At 36.0% G+C, this 22,772-nt stretch overlaps 1 protein-coding gene across 1 annotated transcript in view; it reads left to right on the top strand.

The window, feature by feature from the left end:
- Positions 1-18,215, top strand: part of EEIG2 (EEIG family member 2) — a 45,078-nt gene extending 26,863 nt beyond the window's left edge. The window contains exons 2-11 of the mRNA XM_070939332.1: positions 4,235-4,355; positions 5,561-5,590; positions 5,822-5,938; positions 6,663-6,709; positions 11,582-11,688; positions 12,708-12,803; positions 14,845-15,031; positions 15,121-15,248; positions 16,251-16,320; positions 17,966-18,215. Coding sequence (XP_070795433.1) covers positions 4,235-4,355; positions 5,561-5,590; positions 5,822-5,938; positions 6,663-6,709; positions 11,582-11,688; positions 12,708-12,803; positions 14,845-15,031; positions 15,121-15,248; positions 16,251-16,320; positions 17,966-18,008 — 946 coding nt within the window. The 3' untranslated portion in view covers positions 18,009-18,215. The remainder of the gene's footprint in view (positions 1-4,234; positions 4,356-5,560; positions 5,591-5,821; positions 5,939-6,662; positions 6,710-11,581; positions 11,689-12,707; positions 12,804-14,844; positions 15,032-15,120; positions 15,249-16,250; positions 16,321-17,965) is intronic.
- Positions 18,216-22,772: the final 4,557 nt, after the last annotated feature.

The raw sequence follows: 22,772 nt of genomic DNA, 5'->3' as shown, positions 1-22,772 counted from the left end.
AATGCAGAAAGTTTTGATCTTGAATTTGGATGGCATGCTTATTTATTTTATGACGACAAAGTAGATAAAGTATTTAAAAGTCATATACTTAGAGACTCCTTGATGAGAGTTTGGAAGAAGCACCGACTCAAATGGGATTACAAAATACCACTATGGCTGGATCTTGGTCATACTTTGTGGAATACAAATATAATGTCACTTGGGGGGTTTTTATACAAAGAGGTTCTTTTTACAGATGCGGGCAGATGGCAGCTGAAGACATTACAGACACTGTTGGATGAAGGGCTTAATCTAACTTGGCTACAATATAATCAATTACAATTGAGATGGAAAGAGGACCAAAAAACTGGTATTATGTTGCATGAGGAAGAATTGGTTAGACATATAAGAGAGAAAGGTCCAATGCATATTAAAAGGCTTTATAATGTTTTGCTAGAAAGGGATTCAGAAACTGAATTAGTTAAAGATTGTATGATTAAGTGGGCACAAAATTTTGAAGAACCAGTGATGTTGGAAACATGGGAAAATATTTGGGTTCAGAATGTTAAATTTACAGTCCCAGAACTTGAGGGAAAATTTCTATAAAATGTTTTATAGATGGCATTTAGATCCCAAAAAGTTGTCATGTATGTACCCTAATGTTCAGCCAAAATGTTGGAGATGCGAATGTTTGGATGCTACGTATTATCATGTTTGGTGGACCTGTAGGAAAGTTAAGGCTTTTTGGATAAAAATTTGGTGGGTTATGCAGAATGTTTTGAAGAAAAAAATTCAATTTTCTCCACAACTGTTTTTATTGGGTATAGTTAAGGGTTTTACACGGGGTGAAATAAAACTAATATTGTATATGATAACAGCAGCAAGATTGTTGATAGGTAAATATTGGAAGAATGAAGCCTTGCCTACTATCGAGGAATGGACTTTGAAGATGGCTAGTTTTGCAGAGATGGCGAAGATTTCAGCGTATTTAAAAGACTGTTCACAAGAGACTTATGAATGGGAATGGAAAAGGTGGATAGAATATGTTCAGAACAAATATCAAACTAGAAAGTATCAAATAGCTTTTATTTGAAAATAATGTATTAGAAATATTTTAATGTAAAGAGATAAAGAGGAAAAATTATATAGGGGGAGGGACGGGTTCAGGCTTATATATTAGTGTTATTAGTTATGAGTATGTAATAGGGAAGTCTGGGGGGGGGAGGGTTAGGGAGGGTTAGGGAGGATGGGAAGTTTGGGGAGGGAGGTGGGGGGTGAAAAAGGGGGTGAAAATGTAATTGTAAAACTTTTGCAATAAAAAAAAAAGAGTCTTTATGGATTAAAACAGTCTGGCAAACGGTGGTATGAATGTTTATCAAAAATACTTAATGATATGGGTTTTATAGCTACTTCATCTGATTTATGTTTTTTCACTAAAAGAAATAATTCTATTGAATATGTTTTGATTTATGTTGATGACATATTATATTTTGGACATGATAAAATTAAATGTGATGATTTTGCTGAACAATTGGGTAAACATTTCAACTTAAAAATATTAGGAAAGGTAAACAAATATTTAGGAGTCCAAATTGATAAAACCGATAAGGGTTTCAAATTGTCCCAAAAAGATAAAATTATAGAACTCATACAAAAGTGCAATATGATTAACTCAAAAATTTGTGAAACTCCCATGTCAACCGACTTTCATAGAAACATGCACAATGAACACGAGCCATTCAAAGATAACACTTTATATCGATCAATTATTGGGTCATTATTATACATATCTAATTGGACCAGACCTGATATCACCCTTGCCGTTAATTTGTTGTCAAGACATGTAAGCAATCCTAACTTATACCATTGGGAAGGAATCAAGAGAATTTTGAGATATCTGAAATCTAGCGTTGATGTATGTCTATACTTAGAACCATTCATTTCTGAAAAGCCAACTTTGACCTGCTACGCTGATGCAGACTGGGCTGGTGATCCAAAAAGCCGAAAAAGCACCTCTGGATATGTTTTTCTTATAAATGGTTGTACGGTGCATTGGTACACTGGCAAACAAAATTTAATTGCCACCTCTACAGCAGAAGCCGAGTATGTTTGCCTATCTAAAGCAGTCAATAACCTAACCTGGTTTGATGATTTGTTATCTAATATATGGGATGAACCTATTTATCCAATTATCATCAATGAAGATAATAAAGCAGCAATAGATATATCAGCTTCCGAGGCAATAGGCCAAAGATCTCGACATATCGATATCAAATACAAACATGTGAGACAATTATTGAGTATAGGATTTATTAAAGCTGTTCATTGCGATGCTAGTGAACAAATTGCTGACATTCTCACTAAACCATTAGCAACCAAACAACATGTATATTTAACTTCTAAACTTAATGTACATATATAATATTAATAATTCACTATTGGTTAGGTATTTTAGAGGGGGATTTGTTACAGTTGAAAATACCTAACTTGTTCTCTGTAAATATGTGTATTTGTATATATGTTATTATGTGATGTCATTATGTTCCTTGCCATTGGTCCCTACCTTTTGCTCCGCCTCCTCTGTATATAAGCCGTTGCTCCTGTCAGAACCTCAGCTGTCCAAATGTATTCCTGAGGAAGACAAGAAATAAATACCTTTGTTATAAGAAAGGCTTCAGTCTCTTATATTGGGCCTGACCAGAAAAATTAAACCAGTAACAAAAACTCACTTAAAGTGTCTCACTTGGCAAAATAAATTTTGGGCTCAATTGTGGCCATAAGTCAAGAACTACCCGTCATGAATAAAAACCAAATAGGGTGATTAATTTTGATCAGAAAAATGACATGGGGAGAAATTAAGCACTTCATTCCATCTCTCCAGTCAGATTTCTGGTCTTCAACATTTAGTAAAATATTTTTAAAAAAATATCAAGAGATTGTACACAGACATGTTAGGTTTTACTTTAATGTACATTAAAAGAATTTGATAAAGTTAAAGTTAATGCATTGGCAACTGTTTTTTGTGCAGAAGTAAATGCCAGAGGTATACAATCTCAACTTTCAATATTATTACTTGTTTTATCGAATTACAACTGTGTAGTTAGAGGTCAGCAATGTGTTTTGCTAGAATAAGTAAGTAGATTCATGAAAGAAATTATTTGTTCTGGCAATCCTTTTCTTTCAGCTAAGCCCTCCAATTTATTCTTTGTTTTTGCTTTTTAATATCAGAGCATCTTAGATATTAGATATACCAAATGCAGTACTAGCAAGTGCACTAGTTTCTATTTAGATATAGTCCCAAAGTCATACCTCCTGAAAATCAGTCTCATAAATTATTATGTGCAAGGAAAGTAGGAAGTCCATGATTAATTTCCCTATGGTTAGTAAATTATCTTTCCATATGAAGGGAGAATCAACCTTACCTATTTACACATAGTTTTGCAAATACTGCAGGCATCACCCTAATCCCGTGATGGCGAACCTATGGTGCCACAGGTGGCACACGAAGCCATATCTTCGGCACGCGAGCCGTTGCAGTAGCTCAGCTCCAGCACACATGCGTATGCCGGCCACCCGATTTTCTGGCCTTCCGGGCCCACCGGATGTTGGGAAATGGGCTGTTTCTGGCCTCTGCGGGGGTGGGGAAGGCCATTTTCGCCCTCCCCAGGCTCCTAGAAAGGCTCTGGAGCCTGGGGAGAGTGAAAAACGGGCCTTCTGGTCCCACTGGAAGTTGGGAAGTGGGCCATTTCCGGCCTCAAGAGGGTCTCCGGGGGGGGGTGTCTGGGTAATGCCGTTTTCGCCCTCCTCGGGCTCCTAGAAAGGCTCTGGAGCCTGGGGAGGGCGAAAAACAGGCCTTCCGGTCCCACCGTGCCATTGTGTGCCAATAGCAGGGGGACCGTGGGGGGGGTTGTACACACATGCACGGGGGGCATGGGGCGTTGAATTATGGGTGGGGGCACACGTGCGCGCAACCCCCCTGCACTCCCCCCGCTTTTGGCACGTGATGGCAAAATGGTTAGCCATCTCTGCCCTAATCTCTGATTTAATAATAAAAAATATTTAAAAAAACAGTATTGGATACATTTTACTAGGAGTAAATAACCCCACATGGCTATTAAGGTTAAAATGAAGAATCTGATTATTGTAGGAGGGAATTGTCCTATGGTGTCTTAAATTTTAAAGGGCTTATTTTCTAAAAATAACAAATCTTCTGTTGTCAGTGTCTAATTATCTTGTAACTTTTTTCTATTTACAGGGAAGTGGTTCAAGCAAACTGTGTTCATTGGAAGAAGAGCTTTTCATTTATATGTAAAATAAGCGCAAGTGCCACGACAGGGATTCTGGATCCCTGCATCTGCAGAGTCTCTGTACGAAAGGTATAAATGGGTGTCATACTTACATTTATATTGTAGTTGTGTCCCTGAAAATTACTGATACTTTTAGTATCTCTTCCCATTTAAGTTATAAGTTTATATATTTATTCATTTTGTTACTTCGAATTAGATTGTTTGAGCATATTCTGCTCTAGCTATTTCCTAATCCTTTACTGATGTACAAAAGGTATTTTACAAGTTGATAGCGAGGACAGTATTCATAACATAAGAATTTAAGACTGCTGTATCTTGAAATGTTGGAGCTTTGAATGGATTGCAGCACATACTCTGTATAGTAATATAAACTATGCATGCTGGCTCAATATTCTTGAAATCCAGAATATGTAGAAGGCCCTAAATTGAAGAAGGTTGGATTAAGATAGTGCCGTTAAATCTAGATTTGTGATTATACATACATACATACACCCATACATACACTCACATACAGTACTTATCCATATTATTTTCTTTATTATCTCAAAAGTGAAAAAGATTCTTTAAGATAACAATAGCAATAATAATAATACTTATACTTATATACTGCTTCATAATGCTTTACAGCACTCTCTGAACCAGATGTGTCAAACATGCGGCCCATGGGTCATATCCGGACTGCAATAGACCACAGAGTTGGCCTAGGGAGCCGTCCCAGAGACTGCGAGGGACCGGCCCCTGCCACGCCCACCCAGTCAGTCACATCACCCAGGCCACATCCACCCTAGGCCCCCAAGGGCAAACAAACTCCTGATGGAGCCCGCAACCACATTGAGTTTGACAACCCTGCTCTAAGTGGTTTACAGAGTCAGTTTATTGCCTTAATCTGGGTCCTCATTTTACCAACCTCGGAAGGATGGAAGGCTGAATCAACCTCGACCTGGTCAGGATCAAACTCTTGCTGTGGGTAGAGTTAGCCTCCAATACTGCATTCTAACATTACAGATTCAATAGGTCCTTGAGATTCAGATTCGAAATAAATAAGGGAAAGGGAAAGAGCTGGTAGTCTGCTGTTTCTTTTCCTTATTTTTACTCTGCCTCATCCAGACCTAGAAGAATAAACATTAGCAGCTCCCTTTGATGACAATCGCAACATCCAAATTTTACAGAGAATGCAGCCAATTGTATGAAGTTGCTTGCTATGTTTCCTTATAATGAATCCATATAACTTCCTTTGATCTGGCTTTTTGACTACAACTATTTATTTGTTGCAGGAATTAAAAGGAGGGAAGACTTACGCAAAGGTAAAAGGATAACACTTATAATACAATGGCTCTTTTTGTTTCCTTTTCATATCTGTCCGTAATATTAGTTTAGAGATATATTGCAGTATAGGCGTCTTATTGTTATGAATGATATCAGGCATTATAAAACTTAGTTATGTAGCACAAAGATGATAAGGCATGCTACAAAGCCTAAATGTGTTTTATTTCTTTTCTGTTCTGTGATTACTAACTTTATTCTTTTGTCAATAGTTGGGTTTTGCAGATCTTAACCTGGCAGAGTTTGCCGGATCAGGAAATACCACTCGCCGCTGCTTACTGGAAGGTTATGATACCAAAAACACAAGGCAGGACAATTCAATTCTCAAAGTAATTGTGTGGGAATTTTTTGCTATTCCATTTTAGTTTTTTAGAAGTAGCTTTTTGCTAATTGCTAATAGGAAAACAAAGCACAGTAATCATCCATTATTTCTTTCTCTTTCCCTTCCATCCCCATTCGTGATCACAGTACAGTAAATGGGACCTAAAGGAATTAGTTTGTTTTAATAAGATATCTGATGAAAAATTGTAAATAAGTGAAAACCCATCAGAACTAAGTGCTTAAATCGTTAAGGGTATTTTAGGAATTGCATAAATAGCATCTTAGTTTGCCCAAATACTTTTTTTTTTTTGTTTTCTCATTAGTTACAGTATATCTGATGATATAATGAACACAGAAAAAGTAAAATACTTGAAGTTATACAATTTACTTTTTTCCTCTGAGATAGTTTTGATGACACAATCTTTGTTGATGCATTTGGTTTTAAAATTGGTATTCAATTAGGCCTTTGTAATTGTTTTTCATAAGAGGTTTTAATCTATAATCTATATCTATATTGCTGAGCACATTGTAAGCCGCCCTGAGTCTTCGGAGAAGGGCGGCATATAAATCAAATTAAAAAAAAAAAAAAATATGCTGTAACTATAATCCATTTTTTGTAATAGCTCTGTTTGGTAGTTCACTTGATAGAATATAATTAATTTTTTTCTTGTCGTATTTTTGGAATTGCAGTTTGATTTCATTTTTTAAAATTTCATTCTTACTGATTTGTAGATCTTAATCAGCATGCAACTAATGTCTGGAGACCCTTGCTTTAAAACGTAAGTTTAAATTTATATACATATTTTTCTTAGCGTTTGTCCCACTTGGTTGTCTACTTGTTATGCACTGCTTTTCCTATAGTCCTTATAGCAAATCACTATCAAAGCATGATGAAATCTGGAATTTTACTTTCTAGCTGGCTGTTTGCTGAGATGATGCTGATTAAGGTTGAAAGGCATTGATTGGCCCAGGATTACCCAGCTCCCTTCCATGCCTAAGGGAGGAGTAGAATCTGGTTCTTCCTGCTTCTAGGCCCCAAGCCAGCTCCTTGACCTTTACATCATGCTAGTTATCAATATTTATGAATGTCTGCATGCATGGGCATGTATATGTATCTTGTTGCCTATCTATAATGTTTAAGAATATAATATACTGGCCTTAGTGACCTAATTCCATATTCTATCCAACATGAGCGAAGGATTTGCTGTGCAGTTGTAGTGATCTTTATTTGTACTTGTCATTCTATTAAAACTGGATTCTGCTTAAAGCCAGGTTTCAGTCACCAAAGGCAACGAGATCATTTCCTTCCTTTTTTCATATTCTTCCTTATTTGTAGTCATTATGTATACTGCAGGGTATGTTAATTAAATGTATAAGCAAATAAAATGAAACGTTGTTGTTTGTTTCTGCACTATTATTTTTTGGAGTGCATCCTTAAGCACAGTATACAGGTAGTCCTTGAGTTATGAATGTAATGGAGCCTTCCAATTACATCTGTAACCCGAGGATTCATTAGAGTGAATCACATCAAACGAACGTGATCACTCCCTGCTTTTGCCCATGCATTCACTAATCGAATGTGCAGGTCGTTAAGTACACATGAGGTATCTCAGGGTGGGGAAGGCCATGTGGGGGGGGTGTCTAGTGATGGAACAGGCCACCTGCTTCAAACCACCCAAGGCCTCCCCTGACCCACTGAGATAATTCATGCTCCCTCCCCTGGGATCCCCACAATTGCTCCCCCCATCATGCTGCACCAAGTCACTTACCTTGTGAAGATCTAGCGAGCTGTCTCCTCTCCAGCCTCTCTGCCGTGGTTTCTTTGCTGCTTGCAGTCTTGGCGCAAAAAGTGTTCGCAAGCCAACAGGACTCTGGGGCAGCAAAATCGCATTGCTCCAAGGCTCCCATTGGCTTGCAAATGTTTTTCGCACTGTTCCAATCTTGGCGCAAAAACAGCTTCCCAGCCGATGGGAAGCATGAAGCAATGCAATTTTGCTGCCCCGAAGTCTCATCGGCTTGCTAATGCTGTTTGGCTGGATCTGGTGGAGGCCTCGGTTCACCAAGAATAGAGGCCTAAAGTACTGTAGTATGGTACAGGCAAGATCTCGTACTAGTGATCTCATGTGATCTCACACTACTTTAGGCCTCTGTTCTCTGCGAATGCACTGAAACAGGCAAAGGAACTGACAGCTCCCTAGATCGTCACAAGGTAAGTGAGTCTCCACAGGCACAGGGACTGTGGAGACCTGGCCGGGGGTGGAGGGGGAATAGAAAGGGCAAATGCACTTAATTCATAAGTGTGAACGACATTCGTAACTTCAGGATTGTGTCATAGTTGTCGGAACTTCGAACAGTCACTAAGTGAACTGTCGTAATTTGAGGATTACCTGTACCTCTCAAGAGCACAGTACCACCTTGATCTGGGGAAAACAATATTCTTGACTTACTATTTGGGTGCTTTTATGTGATAGAACAAAAAGATATTTATGTTATCTCATTGGTTATTTTGATGAATTTCTCATCTACCCAGTGTATCAGATCTGTACGAGAAGATAATTTAGTGCTAGAATTGCAATTGTTTGTCTTAAATTATGTGAGTCAAGTCCAAAGGAAACGAGTCTCTCTGGCCCTTCAGTTCCTATCTTCTGTAGTGATAGTATGTGCTGCTGCTCAGTCTGTCTCAAAAACTATGACAATTGGTTTATGTTAGTCTGCATAAATTGCATGTGGGCATTAATAATATCAGCAATATTCTTGTCTGAAGTTATTGAGCAATGTTGAAGGACCCTTTCCTCTTAGTCACAACCTTGTCTTTATTTCCTAAGGTTATATATTTTAACTTTGTTAACAATAACATACTCAATTAGTAATACAGATGAATACCTTGCATTGACCTACTGTATGTTGGATATTAAAGATGTTCTTTTTCTTCTGTGGTTTGGCTTCTCATCCATAAGAGACAGTTTGTATATGTGCTACTCCAGAAAGCTATATACATGGATTGTACCAGAAAGAAAAAAAGTAGGATTGGGATGAATTTCTAGACTTTTGCGATGAGTCATAGCTCAGTGAGTGAGCTAATTGTGGCAGTGCAGCTGGAAGATTTTCTTTTCCATTAGCCATGTTATAATTTACTTATACTGTAGGTAGTGCAAAAAGAAATGTACAATACTATAAAACAGTATACATTCTTAATTTGAAGTTAATTATTTTAAACTGCATAGATTTAAATAGCAGTGTAAAATTCAGATATGAGGACCTGAAGTAATCGATACAAGTTTGTTAGTCTTTATAATACCATAATAGCAGTTTTTCCTTCGTGCCCAGAGTAAACAACTATAGTAATTAGGCTTGTTTGGTTCTGTATTTACTCTGAGTCATCTGTAAATGTCATTTGTATTGAGTACTACTTGTATTTCCTACTGAAAATTTATTTTCAGGCTTTCTGATTATTTAGAAATAGTTTGATGTGTCATTCACATATAGTATAATGAACTGAACTGTTATTTTCCAGCAGGGTAGATCTTCATTTCTTCATAATGTTAAAAAATATCACTAATGTTTGCATTAGATACTCAATGTTACATTTTGGAATTTCATGTTTAATCTTATTAACATACGATAGTTCTGATTTTTTTCAGTGGAGCTGGATTTGGATGTAGCATGCAAGACGAGTTGCAGAGTAGAAATTAAAGCTTTACCTGGCAGTTGCATACCAGGAAGACTTGTATTTTTCAAGATGACAGTGTATCTTTGCTCCAAGATATTTTTTTTTTAAAAAAAAACTTTGCCTGTCAAATAATGGTAGAAACATTGAGGAAGCTTGTTCCAGATGGTATTTCAACCAATTATAAAAGCCGGATGGACTAATATTGCCTTTCCCCTCTTAAGTGAAAAAAATAACCGAAATAAAGTAGAATTGGCTTGCAAAAATTGTGGATTAAGGATCCACATCAAGGATCTGGGAGAAAAAGGTGATATGCTAATTCATTGTTCACTGGAGTGGTTTAGTATGTTTTTGACAGCCCTTCCTGATACACCAGACAGGAAACACAACCAGATGAGCCAATTTTACTTTACTGTAAGGCTACAGTAATAGAATCTTGCATATCTGAAAGTACAAATTTCCTGTTGTCTATTTCTATAGCCTGACCAATTAGGGCAAGTTCTTCCTCTTTCTCTGACTATTAAGCATCTGTTCAATAGATGTTATTTTACTCCATGCAAGCACCTTATTCACATCCTTCATTATAGATATCTGATCTTTTTGGGGCACTAATTTCAATGCTGGCAGTCTTTGTCCTTCTGCTGGTAGTTCTACATCTGCCATAATTTTCTTTTTTAATTCTTCTGGTCAGGGAGGCAGTTCATAGGTTGCTTCAGTGCTGCCTGTACTGGTTCTGTTGTTATTACTTCTTTGTTATCTCTAGTTCACTCAGCTCACTTCTTTTCTATTCGCAATTGTTATTATTTGAGTTTCTTCTACTATTGGTTTTGGGCCTTTCATATTTACAATTTTTCCTAATCTTTTCCAGTTCAGCTTCCCTGAATATTTTATTTCTGGTAATGAATCTCCTTAGATCTGCTAATTGTTGTTCAGTGGTATTTGAATCCAGATAAATTATTTCCTTATGTTGAAATTTTTGTTTTATAATATATATATATGTATATATTGTGGGTGTGGGCGTGGGTGTGGGTGTGGGTGTGTGTATCTATATGTGGTGGGTTGTTCTTCCCACAGGAGCCCAACCAGAGCTCCTGAGTCTCTTGCCCACTTGTTGTCAGATGCTGACTTGTTGACAGAGAGATTGTTTTATAACTACGTGTGAGTATTCTATAGTTTAGATTCACAGTCTAAGACTGGTAGAAACTTAATAATTCAAAGCCTAACCATGGACCTAAGAATTATTCAGAATTAAAAAAATATAGACAGTTCCAAGTAGAGTGGGGTTTGTTTTTTGGGGGTGTGCGTGTGTAAAATTTGAGTGTTCAGATCTGATAAATTCAATATTTCCAGTTACCAAGGAAGTTCTTTAGGTATCGTTCCAGGGCTCAAATCATGACTGGTATAATAATGGATTTCTTTTCTCATAAGCATTCACCTTCGATCTTCAAGTCCCAATAGTTCATAATTTTTCGCAATTGTTTTTCCTCAGTCCTCAGTCCTAATTCAGTCCAGAATTATTATTTATAAATTATCCTTCTTTGCAGTAGTGTTAGAACGCATGCATGTTTCCCCTTCTAATGGCTGAACATGATGAGGCAACAACCAGCAGTTCTCAGACTACAAGGAACTATTATATAAACAACTCTCATCTCCCCAAGACCATTGATCAAATCACCAAATAACCATTAATTTTAAAAATAGGAGGGAAAAGCCAGTTTAACTCTGCAGCACAAATATATAAAAGCTCTATACATTCTTTGCTCCAGAATAGGCAATTGGCTGCTGTGTAAATTTTCATTGATGTTTGCATTGTATTATCTAGCTGACTTTTCTGTTGAGTCAAGCCAAGTCCCGAGTAAGAGATTAAATGTCTGGAGAGCTGAAAATTATTGATGAACTATAGCATAAAGCCTGTTGCCCTTAGGTATGCATACACACAAGTATATACACAACAATCTTCCATCTCAAACTTCTTTGATTGCAGACCTCCATCTACATCAATGTCTATACCAATTGCTGGAGAATCAGAATCCCTACATGAAGACAGAAAAGGTGCAGAGAACACTAAAGGGTCACATTTGACCGTATCAGGTAGGAAACTGTGGAAGGCGATCCGTCACAGGAAAATGAATATTTATTCAGTAAACTCAGTATAAGTCTTCTTAAGATAATTCATTGTACTTCAGCATAGCTCTCTTTCAAATATTTCTCTATGACAAATCAACTAATTAGGTATATCTAAGAAACATGCCTGACATGTCTATATAAACGTACTGCCTTATAGGTATCTAGAATAAGCAACAATATCATATATAACATCATTGTGGAAATCACCCAGCGTTTATGTGCCATGGTGTATGATACAGTTTCCCATCCTTGTGACAGACACCTACGGTATTTCAATGTATATGATAACATAAAGGGGCATAGAATTTTAGGATTATCTGTTTTGTGAAAAATTACTGTCTAAAAAAAGCTAGGATGTTATTTTGAAGAACGCCTTCTTGCATTACAATTATTTACTTACAGACTGTTTTAAATATGGAGAAACGTTCTGATATGTAGTATCTTACATTTCAAATTTGTTTAAACTTCATTTAAACTTCAAGCAATTTTTGTTGCTGGAATGTGTAACTCATTTCTTAGTTACCAGCATTGATTCAGGTGTTGGGATGGCTTTTAAAAAGAATATTGAGATACATAGGTGATCAACATGATTTACAAATATCCATCCTTACTAGATTACAAATTACTTTTTAGTCCTCTGTAGTGATAACAGATGTGATGGAGTTATTTTTCACTATAAATTTTTAAATTTTAAAGCTAAATGAAGACAAAATAGAGGATTTTTAATACAGGAATCAAGTTCCTTGTAGCAAGACAGATCATTATTAGAGAAGTAAACGAGTTAACATAGTTACCTACAATTATTTCCTAATGTTATCTGCATGCTAATAATTCCTCATATATAGTGCAAAGGTATAATATTAGAGATCAATTCAGCAAACTACTGATTAATTTTAATCAAGTCTTTATTACAAGTAGCCCAGTTACCTGAGGAAATAATCCAGCAGTAGTGCTGTTCAATCTGACTTTTTTTTCCCCAACAGATTTTACAAGCAAGAGCATCTCAGTCCCAGATGAATTTGGAGCATGTGGACATTCTAGGACTTCTAGTTATGCAAGCCAACAATCAAAAGTATCTGGTAAAACTATTATTCTTTGCAATATACTACCATTCAGAGAGTGACATGCAACAAGGAAGTACAGTGATGGAGAATGTACAAGATAGCAAGAAAAAAAACATGTGAGCTATATGAGTGTTGTTCCCAAGTCATGGGTGTTAGGTACCCATTGAGGCAAGGATAAACAACTCTACTTTTATTGTTTTACAGGAATCAGTAGTCATAGTTGACCATTTCTAGGCAAGCAGAAAGTATTGTTTAGCATTTGTACCTAATAAGCTTTCAGAATTTTCACTCTCTTTTCCTGCGCTGTCCACTTTAAAGAGACTTAAATTTCTTTTTACCTCTAATTCTCATAATGTCTGTTGGAGATAGGTGCTTCTTTACCTTCTTTGCATTCCTGCATTCAAGTAAGGCCAAATTAGATAGAGATTTTTCAGCCACTACTTTGGCCCTGACACTGAAGGGTTTACTAGATGTCCCTTGAACTAAAAGAGGCTGCTTATCAGTACCAGACTAGTTTAAAAAAAGAAAAAAAAAGACTTATTTTGCATTTTGCAAAGTTCTCTGACATGCATTAGCAAAATATGGTATGATGAAAGAGATGTAGTAAATCACTCTCAATTTTGTTGCTAGCTTTTTAATTTAATTATTTATGCCTTCCCTCCAAGTGGAGACTCCTGTTTGATTTAGTAGATCATTTTTAAAGAAATAAATTATCATTGGCTCCAGCATACCTAAACTTCCCAGTACCTTCCTTCCCCTTTTCATTACCAATATCAGGTTTGTTTGTTTTTTCATACTTTGAGTTTTATACTAATCCCTTCAGTTTTCTTGGCAAGGTTTTTCAGAAGTGATTTGCCATTACCTTCTTCCTAGAGCTGTGAGACAGTGACTGGCCCAATGTCACCCCACTAGTTTTGTGCCTTCATGCAGAACTAGAACTCAGGTCTTTAACAACTATACCAAACTGGCTCTCTTTAAATCTAGCAGCAGCTAAGTCTCTAGGAATCAAGTCTTGTATTTTATGAGTTTATTCTCCTATTCAGCAGGTAGCAGGTTTTGTAATTCTGTAGTAGAAAATGAATATGTAGAATTCATCTAGCTGCCTTACTTTCTGAACTGACAAGGTAATTCCTAACATATGTTGGTGACCCAATTTTATTTGAGGAGTTTAGTGTTTACATTGAAGCCTCCAGGTTGGCACAAATCAAGATTTCATGGCCAACATGGCAATTATGAATCTGTGCACATGACGTGAATCTGTGAAGCTAGATTCATTTAGACTTGATATTTTTTTGCTAAATGATATGCTTGTGATGAAAACCATTCCTTTGTCATGGTAAACTTGCTGCTTAGTAATATTCATGCCCTAAATTCTCCAAGGTTAAGAAACTTTTGCAAATGGTCTGCCTTTGCAAAACTCATAATTCATATGGATTTATTATTCTTAGAGTCTAGATTTTTGTTTTGCATAGTTGGTGGTCTAGTTGAACCTTAATGGATGTTCAGAAGGTTTTAAATTGTTATTTTAGAATATAGTACAGGTAGTCCTCAACTTACGACTACAATGGTACCCAAAATTTCTGCTGCTAAGTGAGACATTTATTAAGTAAATTTTGCCCCACATTATGACTTTATTGTCACAGTTGTTCAGTGAATCTGGCTTCCTTGTTGATTTTGCTTGTCAGAAGGTTACAAAAGGTGATCACATGACCTCAGGATACTGCAATCGTCATAAATATGAATCAGTTGCTAAGCATCTGAATTTTGATCACGTGACTGTGGGGAAGCTGCAATTGTAAGTGTGAAAATGGTCATAAGTCACTTTTTTCAGTGTTGTAACTTTGAACGGTCACTAAATGAACTTTTGTAAGTCAAGGACTACCTGTAATGATTTAAGGTTCCATATCTTTGCTAAGTACAAGTACTTACTAGTTGCTGATAATCAAATAAATCACAAATAGCTATACATTAAAATGGCATATTCTGGTTAAAAGAAGCTGGAAATTTTGACATGGCATCAGGCTAATGGCTCTGAATTAATAATTATGTATTTTAGGATACAGTACTGCACATTCCAGATCATCCAGTTTCTCTGATCTCTGTCATAAAAGGAATACCTCTGTGGGAAGCACATCAACTGGTATAAGTAGTATTCTAGAGCCATGTGAAGAGGCTGAATCGAGAAGCACCGAGGATAATCTGAAAGCAACTATGAAAGATGCACTCTCAGAAAACTCAAACAGGTAAAATACTATGGAAGATTTAATAATATGGTAGTTATTGATCATCGTTCTGGAGCATAGCATTTCTAGATATTTCATATTTTTCATAGGCTACCAATAAAACAGGATTCTGTGGAATCACAGCTGAAGAGGGTTGATGCAACAAGAGTTGATGCAGATGACATTGTTGAAAAAATACTGCAGACTCAAGACTTCAGTTTGGACTCAAGTGCAGAAGGTTTGTAAAACAAGAATGAAAACTTGAGAATAAATTGTTGATGAATCATTCCAACTCTTAGGTTATACAGAGGAAAATCGCTAATGATGTTGTTGTCAAGGTTACAAGTAATGCATCCAAAGAAATTAGAACTCTGAGATAGGAAAGTCCCTCAAAGAATATGTTTATTGGACACATCAAATCAGCACGGCTAGGTGAAAACCAATTCTAAAGGTTTCCCATAGTTTCAGCATAATTAAAAGAGTGGAAGTTCGCCTTCCCACGAGTCACAGGTCACATTGTCCAATTAGAGCAGTTGACAGGCTCTTCAGTCATTCCTTTCCTCCCTCAACTGACACCTGTTGGCATGACCTTGGTTCATGACCATGAAAAAATCTTTATTATGTCTGCGAAGCATCCCAATACTTCCCCCCCCCTTTATCCCCCCCCCAAAAGTGTGTGGCAACTAGGAAGCGGCAAAACAGCTCCAGCTAGGTTTGATTCAGAGTTGACAGTAGTAATTATTAAAGGTACTAAAAATAGCATCTACTGAAGAAATGTAGCAGCAGCCACAGAGAGGGACAAATTATGCAAAGAGCATTCCACCAGTGAGACAAAGATATGTTCCACCCCTTTTGGATGTGGTCATGATATATGCATGCATACATTGGCCGACTTGCAGCACAATGCTGCTTTGATCGTTTTGATGAAAGCATTAAATCCTTTTGACAATCTGAGGAGAAACAACTGTTCAGATTAGAAATGTATTTATAGGATTAATACTCTTGACAACTGTATTTTTATTTTATTTATTAAATATCTATGTATAATTTGGTAACTCTACAGAATCCACAATTCCAGTTTGTTTGAAACTTCTCCCATCATATCCCTTTCTGCTCCCAAAGATTCCTAGCCATACTTACGGCTGGAAGAAAGAACGGGAAACATTTTGTCATAGTTCTTCCACAAAACAGTTTGTCAAACATAGTAATACTGCATATTTTTTAATATCTATTTTTGCAGAAGAAGGACTAAGACTTTTTGTAGGTCCTGGAGGAAGCACTGCCTTTGGAAGTCATCACTTACCTAATAGGTATGTTGTTAATGTAATGCATCCTTTTATCTGTGACATAATCAGCAGTGGAAATCATATCCCAACACTTCAAACCAGTGTTTCTCAACTTTGACAACTTTATGAAGTATGGGCTTCTACTCCCAGAATTCCTCACCCAGATATACTGGCTGGGAAATTTTGGGAATTGAAGTCCATACATCTTAAAGATGCCACGGTTGAGAAACATTGATTTAAATCATTACTGTAAAGCGTCAAAATCTTTCATTTTATATAGCATGACAGAGTATAACACAGTCTTTCTTTTACACTCTAATATTGAAGATAGAGAAAAGGATAGGGGAACATGGAACAAACAGGAAAACAAGAACATTATATATAAAAAGGAAGAAGAAATTACACCAGTTGTCCAACTTGCAAGACAGACCTTCTTCATTCTTTGAATGTATTTATTTATGTTGCATTTTAAACATTGGTTAAACTTACTTGTAAATTGGTGGGTGGATAACAGAACCCCCTAATTCTTTAACATTTTGGCTTCTTCTGAAAAACAAGTGTTAACATAAAACCCTGCTCCCAAAACAATCTTACTACTCTTTCTCAGCAGATATAAGGTTAAAAAGTTAACTCAATTGGCAGCGAAATGGAAATAATTTGTATTATTTCCATGCCACACACTGGCAAGCTAATTTAAATTCCAATCTAGCCTACAAACCTGAGATTTCCTATCAGCCTCCTATATGAGCTTTGTTGCTTTCCCCTTTTTCTTGTTTCTAAGACTATGGCTTTCATTTTATGGTTAAATAAAAATAGTTCCAAAGAACCATTTGAGTCTAGATTCTAATTAATGTAACTTTGATGGATTTCATTTTTTTAAAGCACACCTAGAAAAAAAAAAGTTAAATATATAAGTGGTAATATTCTCAATTTTCATATGGATTTATGCCAAGTTCCACATGAGGAAGTGAAATTATTAGCCATTATTTGCTGGACAAAAAGGGTCCACAACAAAATGTGTCTTCAAATGTTTACCTAGCTATTGCATTCATACTGCCCAGTGTGCCTCTCTGGTATGAAAAATCTTCTGAAAATGTTTCCATTCTATCAACTGAGCACAGAATGTGCTAACATTATGTCCTGGTACTTAGACATGATTTTTTAAAAATGAAAACTGCAAATGTCTCACAATATTAAATTTCTATTGTATGTGAAAGCATAAATTGCTCTACAGGTAGTCCCTGCTTGCCAATGAGAACTCCTTTGCCTAAGCAATGCATTTGTAAAGTGCACTATTACATGATCACACTGACTTATGATTATGGTTCCTGCAGTTGCAACTGTTAGGCGAATCTTAAGAGTCATAGCATCTGGCAATCATATGATTACCATTTGTGACCTGCCAGTTTTCGCACTGTCTTCGATCACTGAAAGCCAGCAGTGAAGATTGCAAATGCTGATTGATACTATGAGATCACCAAATGCCTAAATTACAATCACATGACTACAGGCATTACAACTGCTACAACCATTAGGACCCATTTTCATTATCCCTTCTTCAGTGTGACTGTAACTTTTAATGGTCACTGAATGAGTGTACATTAAGTGAGGACTACCTGTACAAGTTCAAGCTTTCCTTTTGTTTCTAATTTTTCCTCTAATTTTTCAGAGCCGGATCTGGAGCTTATGAACAAGTAGTTATAAAACGCTAGAAGAACTGGACTAAGTTGATGGATTTCCAGAATTTATTTCTCAATATTATGAAGGATGAGATCTTCTGAAAGTTGGCATACACTGTTATGCCTATTTAGATACTTTATATTGAAAGCACCTTCTTCTGAAATCATTTATAAGGGCAATTTCCCATCTTTTAGCATGCTGCTAATTTGTTGGCAGATTTGTTGATGGAGTTGTTGCATTGTTCCATATGTAAATCAAATTGGGGTGGGGTTTGGGGGGGTTTTTTTTGGAAAGAGGAAAACATTCTATATAATTGAACCTATATTGAAATCAGTTGTCTGTAAGACCTTCAGTAATGTTTTCTATAGGCAAATCAGAATAGGAAATGGAAAGTACTCATTCAAGGAAGTGTTTTGAGAAAGTAGTACTTTTATAAACGTGTGTAGTTTTAAAACATGACATGCATTTCAGTAATGTATTTTTGTTATCACTTGAAAATGAGTGGCTAGCCCTAAATAGGAATGATACGCATATTTTATTACTGTTGAACATACTCAGAGCCACACAGCTGCTGTACGTATTCTTAAAATATGAAAAAGTATGAGGTTGTATTGACTGACATTTAGTCTGTACCTAAATCATTATTATAGGATTGAATGAGAACTTTGAGCTCACAAGATGATTTGCAGAGAGAGCTTGGAAAATATCATTTGAGAGTGCCTTGTTTCTAAGGGAAAAGGAAATAACAAACTATTTTATGAAGCTTTAATAATAAATAGTAAACCGCTATAAAGATAAGCACTTTATAAAGGTTACTTCAGTCCATGTGAAATCCATTATTTTAGTTGAAGTTCCAATTTAGGCCTGACGTAAATTGAGCAAATGGCATAATAGCAATTTCCTTACTTTTTGTTGCATTATGTTTGCCGGTCATGGTCCATATATGAAGGAAATACTTGCCAGATGCAGCATCACCCGTGCAAACACTGACATGGATGAATGCTTTGCGTCTAGTGCTGTCCAGTATTAAATTGCTTTTTTCCCATGTCTTCTTAAATAAAATTTATTTCAATTAGACATATACAGAAGAAATCTCCTGGCAGAACTGTGATGCATAAACATTTGTATAAACAAAACAATATAATTTGCCTATGCAACAATTTCAACAAAGCATTATCTGACAGCAGAAACATCACTTTTTTTTTTGCTAATGATATGAAAACTACCAATAATCTTTAACTATATCAATAGTTGTTTAGTAGCTAGTCTCATATCTTTAAAAAATAGAAATTGATACACCTTTAAAAATAACTTTTAATAAGCTAATTATAGGTATCTTATTTAGTGTCTTATTTTTACTGTTTTCATGGCATCACTGATTCTTTTTGAAAAGAGTATGAGTTATTTTTAGTTAAATGAAGGATTTTTAATGTTTGAAATAGTTTTTTATAAATATCATAGCTTTTTTGCTGAAATCACATGTGTGAACTCTTAAAATAATATTTCTTTACTATGGTACCCAACAGTGTTCTATTATGTTTCAACTTGTTCTAACTTGACTAAGTGGTTTTTTTTAAAGCTGCTATTAAAATAATGGAAAGGGAATGCACATGGTTTATTTTGAAATACACTTTAATTTACTTTGAACTTTCTAGTAGTGTGGTTAAGTAAAACAAACCTAAGATAGTGCTTGAATTTATTGAGGAATGATCTTAGTCCTGGAAAATAACTGGTTAAAATAAATGACAGGGTCACTTACAGTACCCATAATGAGAAATTATCACACTCAACTAAATATTCCAGTGAATATAATTAGTACATCAAATGCAATATTAGTCCATTAGAAATATCCAATTTTGTTCCTTTTAGAACTAGTACAGAGAGAATTTCTCTCTTGGCATTCAACATATTGGTGGTAACTCTTCTTATTCCATATGCTCATTCTATGTATTAATTCTTCTGTGTAAAGTTTGAACAAATATCATGCACTTTTATTAATTGTATTATTTTAATGAAGTGATTCCAGTACTATCTGAGACATGGGAAATGATCTTCATATTTATATGGCATTAAACTTGTGTAAACTGTATACTGACATGCTAATGTTTTTTATTAAAACCAACATTTTTATCATAAAATACTTCATTGTAAAGTGAACTTACAAATTCAATAAAATTTGTCCTCAACTTTTACTGTTCTTTTTTAAAATAAAAAAATCACACAGAAATTTAAATATTTTTCCTGCATTACTTTTTCCCTCCACAATAAGAATTAATTCCAAAGAAAGCAGGTTATCTTTCCTGAAAATAACATGCAGAAAGTGAAAGGATTTTTAAATTATTTGCACCCCATTTTCAATTTTTTTATTTTAAAGGCTACAAGCCGCAGCCACCACCTGTCCCTCTCACCCACTGAATAACTGGCTTATTTGAGCCAATAATTTTCCATAGAAGATAAAATTCTATTCAAGGTGTTCCATTCTCTTGTTGGAACTCTTAAATCCTTTTGTTAAATTCCTAGTGCTAAAGATAATATTGATCATATATTAATAATTCACTTATTTGCTAAGTGTAGTAAGAATTTGTATAAAATGGATTTTGAGTGCAATTAATGGTTTTATTTATTTTACTTTTTCCTATAAAATAGTTAAGTTAAAGGTAAATTAGCTTATCTGGTCACATTGCCTTCTGTTTTCTCGTCTATATTAGTTTCTGTAATGTACGCGCTTAAATTAAAAACTAGAGTTGAAAATTCCTTAAAACAAAGAAGAGCCTCTGCATTTTTGCAGGAAGGGGGGCGGGGAGAGAAAGAGTGACAAAGTATCAAGGCAACACAAACTCCATGCCTTTTAGTACCTACATTGCAATGTTCCATGTACATAAAAAAGATGGAACTTGCATCACATCACATATTATCACTGACAAATCTTCAGACTCTGGACACACCTCTGAGAGACCCTCAGCTAATGAAATATCTCAGCCTCAACAATTAAGTATTTTACTAAAGAATTAAAGAGACAAGTTAAGTAGAGCTTGGCAATAAAAGATGCCAAGAAATTTATTTCTCTTAATATATTAACCTGGTTAACCAGCTTTTATTAAAAAGTTTCATACTATGTGAAACCTATTCATTACTTTCTAGTGCAGGATACACAACTCACTTGTAAGGAATTTTGGAGGCAAAATAGCTCCTCCCAGTGCTTATATTGATGTCAGTCAATACATCTGTCTCATATCATCTGGCCGAGTTTTGTATTATAGATCCATTTCAGAGTGTAAGGTCTGAGGATGTAGTTATTTGTAGCTGTGCAGGGCCTCTTGATCATATTTATCATGACTGATTTCACCGACTATGGAACATATTGTAAATGCAGTAAATATTTGCAGGGATTGATGCTGGATACTTTAATAATAGTACTTTGCATACTTGGGGAAAACCACCCTTTTTAATATTTAAAAAGATCATCCACTTCCTACAGGCTCTTTTTTTAGGTAAGACTCACCTGAAGGTGGTTAAAGTGCTGTTAATGATCTGGATGTGTTCCGCTCCACTTTCCACTCCTGGTCATTAGAATGAGGAACCACTAATTGTCCTAACTGATGTTCTTTGTAAGAGGAGTCTGGGAAAGGCAGTCTTCTTGGTTCTCCTTGATCTGTCTGCTGCTTTTACTTTCCTGATTGCTTTTGGGTGGTATGCAGCACAGAATTAAGGATTTGATGGTACAGATTCCAGAGACTTGATGTTCTAATACTGTGTTGGCGAATCTATGGAAACGGTACCTGTGTTGGCGAACCTGCTGGAAGTGGTACACAGAACCATCCCACAAGGGACATGCGGCCTCGCTGGCTCCTCTTCCGTGTTTCTGTGCACACACACGCACCGGTCAGCTGGCCTCCGTGCCCACCGAAACCCAGGAGAGCAGCTTTCTGTTGCGCATGTATGTGCCAGCACCTGAACTTCCGGGTTTCCGTCGCTGTTTGTCGATCATGTGTCCGCGCCGGAAACTAAAAGTTGAGTGCCGGCACACGGATGCGTGACGGAACGCTGGTCTTTGGGGTTTTGGCGCTCCCACATGCGCAGCCAGTGAGGCCGCACGGTCCAGGCAGGATGGTTTTGCATTTCTGGCATGCAGGTCGGCACGCGGTGACATAAAAAGTTAGCCATCACTGCTCTAATTTTATATAGAAAGGAACTTCATGTTTAGTGTATCTGGTTTTACTAGATTTGTTTGCTACATTTATGTCATATGCCATCAGATTCTTGACACAGCTAATTATGAGTCACATTTTTTGCATGCTATTTTCATTTAATTTTTGCATTTTTATTCTATAATATTTTAAAATATTGTATGCTGCCCAAAATGACTTTCGTGTGAGATGGCCAGCTATATAAATATGATAAATAAATAAAATCCTATGTGTTTTACCTGTAAATATACTCATTAAATAAACTGTTATAGGAAATTTCCTTTGAAATTTCATGCTAGTCTCCACTCTTCTCAGGGATATGGGGGAGAGAGAAACATTGGATAAAATTAGGATTATTATCTAATATAGTGTCACATCCTTAGCAATTTTAATATATACGGACTTCAAGTGCCAAAATTCTGCAACCAGCATGGGGAATTCTAGAAGTCAAACTTGAAACAACCTAAAGTTGTGAAAGGTGAGAAACAGAGGCAGTACTTATGAAAGCATGCCAGTGCTATTTGTAATAGAACTGTTCACTGCCACATTGGAAAAATAGCATACACGTTCATGCGCTTCACTGTTGCTGGGAATCGAAGCAATATTTCA

The sequence above is a fragment of the Pituophis catenifer genome, unplaced genomic scaffold (assembly GCF_029215685.1).
Source record: "Pituophis catenifer annectens isolate HBS135680 unplaced genomic scaffold, rPitCat1.0.hap2 SCAF_3, whole genome shotgun sequence".
Classification (NCBI taxonomy): Eukaryota; Metazoa; Chordata; class Lepidosauria; order Squamata; family Colubridae; genus Pituophis; species Pituophis catenifer.
Note: the sequence above shows the minus strand (reverse complement) of the source record. Positions and strands in the feature narration are given on the sequence as shown.